General features: G+C 38.0%; 1 protein-coding gene across 1 annotated transcript in view; it reads left to right on the top strand.

Annotated features, from left to right (window-relative positions):
- Positions 1 to 210: 210 nt before the first annotated feature.
- Mnn1 (menin 1) overlaps positions 211 to 9238 on the top strand; it is a 48998-nt gene continuing 39970 nt past the window's right edge. The window contains exon 1 of the mRNA XM_086540899.1: positions 211 to 1343. Within this exon, the coding sequence (XP_086397025.1) occupies positions 902 to 1343 (442 nt within the window). The 5' untranslated portion in view covers positions 211 to 901. The remainder of the gene's footprint in view (positions 1344 to 9238) is intronic.

Genomic DNA, 9238 nt, shown 5'->3' with positions numbered 1-9238 from the left:
CTGGACATCAGTTATTAATTCATTAGTGTTTAAATTGCTGAGATTATGTTTCAGTGAATCCCCAAAATGTATTACTGATGGCTAACCAAGACAGACCATTACAGAACGCTGGGAATAATTAATAGTGGTGACATGAGTTGGCGTTGAATTGCGCCTGGGCTGCACGGGCGAGATTGCGTTGCGCCACGCCGAGCACGCTCTATCTTGCTTTGGTCTCGACCCAAACTCTACACGTGGCTCCTAACCCTCTTGTTTTGGCCTTACTTTCTTCTCTGAACGAATTGGTAGTGTATGTGAGGTGTTCAATATCTGTATTAACATCTAACGATGCTCTTATAAATATTTTCCCATTATGTCATCAAGAACTGTCACTGCAATCAATGCAGGAAGTTCACTCTGTGCACCAGAGCATTGACGCGTCAGTTGCCGTTAACTCTGTCACGAGAGCAAGAGACTCTTGAAAGGCCGTTAGAATTGCTTCAAAATAAACATTGTTGCAATTGCTTGAATCATAACACATGAGTCACTTATGTTAATGTTGAGAAATAGCGATAGTGAAAACTTGCATAGATGAATCCGTTACGACGTCATTAATGGTTATATTGCAACATGATAAAACGAATAGTATTTGCAAATCATCATAAGAAATTTAATTTATCAGAAAATCAATTTCCATTACTGTAGAGGTTTGCTATATAATATGTTATTGTCACCGTGCTAATGAGCAATCTTCCCATTGCCATGCAGCCAGTACATCTACCAGCAATTAAGAGAGCTTGCAAGGCTATCAGTTGCCTGTTTGACTGCAAGGCGAGATAAGCAGAAGGAGTTTCGGGCGAGAACCTCCGCATTATTGGAACATGTTGATGTTTGTGACGTAGCTGAAGCATCTGTAAACAAAATGGCCAAGTTATCTAGCGAGGAACGAGCTCTGTTTCCTCTCAGTGACATAGACTCCGTTGTGAAGTTATTTAGAATTCATTTGGCGAAAAACAGTGAGCCGAATTTGGCGATATTGTCAATAATTATTGGTTACATTGAAAACACACTGACGTGCTCGCGGGGCGGCTCGGAACCCACTCCAGAACTTGACGATGACTGTTCAGGCAAACGGTCAGATGACCACCGTGTTTTGCCAGTTGTGGATTATGAAACAGTGGAGGCCTTGCATCAGAGGTTTTTGGCAATTATCAAAGCTCATGTGGATGTCACAGCCTTTGGGTCACCTCGCTATGGAACTCGAGAACTTATCAAGCGGATATCAGATGTTGTCTGGTGTACACTATCCAGCAGTTACTATAAAGATCGAGCACATTTACAGTCTATCTACAGTTACATGACAGGTTAGTAATTTTGAAGATGCTCCTCAAAAGAAAATAAAGGTTGGTTTTCCATTTATAACAATATGACTGACGAATAACTTTTCACATAGTTGCAAGTATAGAGGGAACCTGATGGTCATTTTCTGTGCAAACCTTCAGATTCCGAGCTAGCAATCCTGCTTCCTCCCTGTCCAACAGACTTTGGGGATCCACGGGAAACATCTCACACTGGAACCAAAACAGCAAACACTCAAATTCACATGACAACATTTCTGAACTGCTATAACAGGCGGGGCTTTGCAAAGTCTTAAACAATTATTTAAAAGCATATGTCCTTGATTATGACTAAGCTACAAACATTTGGGTGTTTTTCATTGGTTATCTTTAGATGTAATGAATGTCAAGAAATTGTTTTTTTGATAGATGGCCATTTACCAAACAATTGCACTTGAGATGAAATAGAATTACATCAATCAGTTTATTATAAATGTGTAGATTGAATGAGCTTCGATAAGTATTAAAACTCTCTGTCAATTAATTACTTTCATTTCAATTAGTCCTGGAAATGTCATAGATGAGAAAGCCAAAGATTACAGCATATTTTGGATTATTTTTTTTCTGGAAAGCCATGAAGAGGTGTGTCTGGGTTTTTGAAAATATGTCTCTTATTTTCTAACAATAGGCATGGTGTATTAACCCATTCCCGCCGGGCCGTTTCGTCTTTTATGGCGTCAATGCCGGGGCTCTCGAACGCTTAGGCCTAAATCAATTATATCATTGACGGCGTATGACGGCACCCGTGCTATCATATTATATAATCGCCGTCTGTGGCCGGCGGCCGGCGGCATTGGGTTAAGAGTCGACCAGCAGAATTTTGCAAAATAGACAGACGAATGACAGAGCGAGAGGAAAGACACGTACCATTTTTTTTTTTTTTTTTTTTTGCCACTAACTTGTTCTTGTGGTTTTTGTTACATAATTGCCCCCCCTGGATTTTACCTCTCACTCCCTCCCACCCTTGTCTCTTGTCTAAAACTAGATGCTCCCTCAGTGACTGTTAGGGAAAACTGAGTCATGTATTTGGGCGTAATAAGGACGTATATACTGCCTTGCACCACCTGCACATCTCTTGGGAGGGTATGGGGTAGTGTTGATGCTTTGTATGCCACAAATAGTAATCTTTTTATGTTTTCTAAACTATAGGGCTATTTTTTTTTAAGGTAATGTGAATACTCTAAGCCATAATTTGAAATGGGCCTATTTTGGTTTTAAAGTATGGGTACCCCAGAACCCAACATCAAATGAGCTAACTGGCAATCAGGACGAGTGATTTCTGATTCCGCTGGCAACGGTTAACCCGTTGCTGACGGGGGATAGATTTGCTTACACAGGCTCCAGGATGAGTTTTATATCTGATCGAGGCAGCCTTTGCCACATAATTTGTTTTTTCCCACTCCCTTTTAGTCACTCATTGTAGAGCTAGATCCATATTTGTGTTTTGTTTTTTTGTGTGTTTTACTGTTTTTAGAAATTTATATCTGTCATATCACAGGTTCCATCAATTCTGCAGATGACTAAAATTGTAGTTCAGGGTCCATATCAACTCATTTTTTTTCTTTATACTCAATGTGATAGAAGTATTACTGTTTTAGGGGGGGGGGACAAAAAGCAACTTTATTTTTTCGTATTTGAGTGCCGTCACGAACAAACACGAAACTTATAACCATCCAAAAAGAAGAGATAGGGAAGAGGAAGGAAACTTGTGCTTTTGACAGTGAGAGCCACAATAAAAGGCATCCCTACTGGCACAGGGGCACATTGTTGGCATTGGGCATGGTGTAAGTCACCTTTCTCCTCTCGTTCTGCCTGCACATCTTTCATCTACGTTACTTTAGAGCAAGAGGTCGGGAACTTGCTATGTGCCATCCCTCTATAGAGATAGTGGTTGCTAGAGACTGTAGATGGGTGCCATTCAAGGCTCTCTATCCTGCTGGTGCTAGAAGAAAGTGGTGCCATCTAGCTTTTGGAAGTGAGTTGAAACCCATTTTGCTTATTATTACGGCAGTTATGATAATTATGACTGCAATTGTCAACATTACTCACTTATTACTCATAGCACAATAAAATAACATAGTTATCCAAAATCCCTGAACGTCATGACGCCTATTGTCAGGCAAGAGCTCCTGCGTTATGTATGACGAAAAAACACATCATCCGTCGTTAATGGGTTAAAAAGTAGAGAGATGGGAATATATTTTCTCTACTTACTGGGCAGCGCAGACTTGATTAACAAATATCTTCCCTTAAATCCATCACAAAACAAGGGTTTAGGCTGACTTTGGTTAATGGGTTAAGCCTATTCGGCATTGTCGTGTATGTCGTGACATCCATCTGCAATGGGTTAACTAAAACTACATCGATAAGGTTACATAGATTTGAATCACTTGGTAAGTGTTTCACAGTAAATATTCAGAATAGTACTTACTGTATAGATAAAAAATAAGAAAGGCACAGACATGCGATGGTGTGCCACAGATCATTGCTGGCACTATTTACCCAGGGCCATGGAGGAATTAACATCACAAACATCCCAACATGTCTGTTGCAGAATATTGATAATTCATGGATTTTGAAGAAGTTATTAGATGAAAATGAGTTACAAGTAGTAGTTATTGATAATGAAAAACTTGTTGGATGACATTATCCAAGAAGAGGAAGAATATTAAATATATATCACAGCCAGTGCACAAAAATAATATTGAACTGATGTTATTGCTGCTTGTTTACAAACAAACTCTGAGCTATACAGCATTAGCGGTCATTGTATCTTTAGCACATGCAGTATTCTAATTGTTAGAAAAATTAGGGTTCTTGTAGTGCAATAACACCCAAGCGAATGCACAGAAAGTACATGAAACAAAACAGTCAACTATAAGATTTATGCAAATTTTCCAGTAAACGTGTTATAAATTTCATAGTTTACCCGTTAACGACGGATGACGTGTTTTTTCGTCATACATGGTGCAGGACCTCTTGCCTGACTATGGGCGTCATGACGTTCGGGGATTCTGGATCACTATGTTATTTTATTGTACTATAAGTAATGAGTGATTGATGTTGACAATTGCAGTCATAATTATTAAAACTGCCGTAATACTAAGCAAAATGGTTTTCAACTCGCTTACAAAACCTAGATGGCACCACTTTCTCCTAGCACCAGCATTAGAGAGAGCCTTGAATGGCACCCATCTACGGTCTCTAGCAACCACTATCTCTATAGAGTGATGGCACATAGCAAATTCCCGACTTCTTGCTCTAAAGTACCGCAGATGAAAGATGTGCAGGCAGAACGAGAGGAGGAAGGTGACTCACACCATGCCCAATGCATATGATGTGCCCCTGTGCCATTATGGATGCTTTTTATTGTGGCACTCACTGTCAAAAACACAAATTTCCTTCCTCTTCCCTACTTCTTCATTTTGGATGGTTATAAGTTTCATGTTCGTTCGTGACAGCACACAAATGCAAAAAAATAAAGTTGCTTTATGTCCTCCCCTAAAACAGCAATACTTTTATCACATTGAGTATAAAGAAAAAAATTGAGTTGATATGGACCCTGAACTACAATTTTAGTCAACTGCAGAATTGATGGAGCCTGTGATATGACAAATATAAATTTCTAAAAACACTAAAACACACAAAAAAACAAAATACAAAATTGGCTCTAGCTCTACAATGAGGGACTAACAGGGAGTGGGAAAAATCAAAATATGTTGCAGAAGCTGTCTTGCTTAGAAATAAAACCCATCCTGGAGACAGTGTAAGCAAATCTATCCCCCATCGGCAACAGGTTAAGGATCATAATTTCTAATGTATTTGGAGGTATACTTTTATGCAAACCCATAGTTTCCAACTGGCTCTAGAGACTCGGGGTAAATCAGGTATTTTGAGTGGGATGAAGCAATGAGCATATAAAACAGTATAAATGTACCTGCTATAGAGTCAAAATGTGAAATCTGTGGTTCATGCAAAGTATGCATCTGCATAAATCACAGTTGCCTTTGCACCTAAAAATGCTATGATGAAAGGTCAAGAAACATTCTCTACATATATATATATATATATATATATATATATATATATATATATATATATATATATATATATATATATATATTGTGGCAGGATAGAGATTATATGGCGAGGAACCTCTTAGGTGCATTATCAATGTAGACCCTGCATTGTCAGTGTATATATCTGGGAAAGTTGAACTTTGTAAAGCCCTGAACAATTTGCAACATGAATCTGTCTTTGTTTCCTTATCATCTGTATATGAACTGAACATCCCCCAACATTTATGCATTTATATTTTATAGCATGCTATTTTCCAAACAAGTGCAGGTAAATTATTCAAATAATGCTGTGTTACTAAATACCAATAAAGTTGTTATGACATATAAAGTGGATATAATCCCAAATCTCCCCCTATATCCCAGTCTAGTCTCTAATATTAGGAGTTGCATGAAATAGATTAGTAAAAATTATAGGGTGATATATATAAATAAAAGCCATAGATATATGATACAACATTACCTTTTATCTACCATATATCTGTCCATTGTAAAATTAAGATGTAAAAGAAATGGTTTCTTTATTATTTACTCACCCCCATAGCATACTGTATGCACAGCAATTATGGTTGACTATACCTTGACACGAAGCGAGAATTTTGCATGTGTGTTTTTCAGGGCATTTTTTTGGCTACAAAATTCTAATTGAACAGCAAAGCTAACCTTCCCTAGTTTTGAGGTCAGCCCTAGCCAAAGAAAGGCTTTCCCCCCTGGACCCCCCATTTTTCAGAGCACTATGTGTTACTTATCTTAATGTTTCATTTTGTTTTTTATACATAGAGTTTACTGGTTCCTTATTTAGTGATATACCTTTTGATTACATTAACCATTTAACCCCTTTGACACGAGCATCGCAGTACTCGCGTCAAATCCGAGGACGCGCATACTGCGTCATGGCTCAGTTCTGGTGGAATTGAGTTTTTTTTCTTCCGGATACTGTACGAGATCTTTCAGAATAGAGGTCGGATATGATACGATATATTACTTGACTTTCATTATTAATAATTTATTACATAAGAGTGGGATTTGCTTATACCAGGGGAGGCATTGATGGGCCCTGCTAGCAATCATTTTATTATTTATTTATGGAACATTATGTAAAAATATAAAACATATTATGATTAGTTTACCATACTATTTCAATCGTTTTCTTTGGTCATCCGAGTGAGGCCTCCCACCAAGGTCACTCTTTCCATCTTCCTCCCAACCCATGTAAATAACTTGTCACATGCATATGGGGGAAGAGGTTAACTATGCATATTTTGATATATAACACATGATAATTATGTTGAGGTTTTGGCTTAAAACTTGTCATATTCAGTAGCGACGTTTAAAATTTGGCACGCGCCGGCAGCTCGGATACGGCGCGAGGAGCGTTTTCTACTTCCCGGAGTGAAGGGGTTAAATCTTCCTGATACAACAACCAGCTTGAAAGTTCCTTGTAAAGTCAAACCCCTGGATGCAAGAACAATAATTAGCAAAAAAAATGCTGTAATTGACCAGGCAGCTCTCGTTGGCTGTTGACTATGGACAAAGTGAACATCCCAAAATTATTTTTTTTCTGATAGATAGCTATTTTCTAAAGAAGTGTACTTCAAGTCAAACAAAAAACTACGTCAGTTGATTGTTTACCAGTGCAGAATGATGATCGAATAACCTGATCTACTTCATGTCCTCCTCTACCTTTGGGGCCCAGAGGAAGGAGTATAGGGGTGTAATTGTGGATAATGATCACTATATATATGATTAGGAGAGGATGAGAACAATATATTGATACCAGTACCATGGTATTTAATAATGTGACTCTTTGGAAACTTTACTCAGGTCATAACCGGTAAAACAAAAATGCTGAAGTTGATTATATATCAATGAAGGGTAAAGGTGTAAGTGTAATATTATAATGATCATTAACCCATCCCCGACGGGGGAATTCTAGCCTTGAATGTCCAAATGCTGGGGCGTTTGAATTATTAGGCCTAAATCAATTGAATGGCTGGCACAATACTGTGCCGCCCGGCCACTGGGCTTTTGAATGCGCGGTACACATGCTGTACCACCCGTCCAGAGAGGGTTAACTTTTATATTTTTAATTTGCTCTGCAAGTATAGATGAATAGTGTTTTAGATTTTACCACATTCTTTCTCTGAATTTTTTTTTGTTCAAATATGAAACAAATTGTTCATTCAATTATGTAACACCAGTATCATACCAAATGTTAACCCATTTAAGCCTAATAACCTAACTGGCAGTCAGGATGGGTGGTCTACATTGCTGGCAGCACCGGCTAAAAATTAACCCATTGCGGACGGGTGTCATGACATAGGTGCCGCAGGAGCTTTGGCCTGACGATGGGTCTCATGACGTATATAACGTTTGGTGATTTTGGATCACTGTGCTATTTTATTGGGCTATGAGTAAGGAGGGAGTGGTGATTGCAATTGCAGACATAATTACTATAATTACTGTTATATTAAGCAAACTTAACATCCAAAACCTAGACGGTACCACTTTCTTCTAGTATCAGCAGGAGAGAGAGCCTTGAATGGCACCCATCCATAGTCTCTAGCAAGCACTATCTTTAGAGAGTGATGGCGCACAGCAAGTTGTTCAGCTCTTGCTTTAGTGGCACTCACAGTCACAAGCACAGGTTTCATTTTTCTTCCCTACCTCTTCATGTTATCTTCATTGTAGGTGGTTATATGTTTCCTATTCGTTCATGACAGCACAAAAATATGAAAAAAATAAATCGCTTTTTGTCCTCCCAGAAAACGGTAATACTTCTATCACACTGAGTATAAAGAAAATGAGCTGATATGGATTATATACTACAATTTTAGTCAACTGCAGCATTGATAGAGCCTGTCATTTGGCATATATAAGTCTCTAAACAAAATAAAACACACAAAAAATAAAACACAAAAATGGCTCTAGTTTTATAATGAATGACTGAAAGAAAGTAGGAAGATTCAAAATATGTTGCTTCAAGCTGCCTCGTTCTGAATTAAAACCCATCCTGAAGACTAGGCAAGCGAATCTATCCCCCGTCTGCAATAGGTTAAAGGGATAGGGAAAATGTTTTCCCTGCCTTCCAGGCTGCACAGATTAGCCTAAAGAATATCTTTCCATAAATCAATCATAAAAACAGATTTAGACTGATTTTGGAACCCTGTAGCCATAATACTTCATGAATGTGTGCATGCTTCAACTGTGAGCAGATCCTGATGTGTCATGTATGCAATGACACCTGTCAGGGATAAGATGTCCACTTCTTTATGATATACACATATTCATTTTCAGAATTGTGCATAAGTATATTTTTGTTTTTTCATCAGATAACCCAAACTTTCTTGCTACTGATGCATACATGTAAAAAAGAAATTGTGCAAAGGTTTTTTGGGATTGCATAAATGATGCAGTCTTTGCCAAATAACAGAAATGTTGGTGACAGACCTTTTGGAGGTGCATCTAGACTATCGGATTTTATATGCTGTGGAAAAATAAGTAGAATTTTGCTAACATTCTTGGTCTGGCTCCCCGTGTTCCCAAGATATTGCTCTTTGTCCTGGCCAGAAACCCTATAATCCCTGATTAGTATATAATTCCAGAATCAGATAAGCCTAGTGAAACCCTAGAATTAGTGAATGCAAACAATAAAACAAATGAAACTCAAAGTACTTTAATCTAAACTTTATCATTTTAAAAGCTTTTTATGCTTGGACTTGTTGTAATGATACTTTTCTATTTATCTTCTTCTTCCAAAGATCTCTATTTGACTTTTGTTGAAGG

Source organism: Penaeus japonicus, unplaced genomic scaffold, assembly GCF_977035675.1.
Source record: "Penaeus japonicus unplaced genomic scaffold, GWHDUDI00000001_assembly GWHDUDI00000010, whole genome shotgun sequence".
Classification (NCBI taxonomy): domain Eukaryota; kingdom Metazoa; phylum Arthropoda; class Malacostraca; order Decapoda; family Penaeidae; genus Penaeus; species Penaeus japonicus.
Note: the sequence above shows the minus strand (reverse complement) of the source record. Positions and strands in the feature narration are given on the sequence as shown.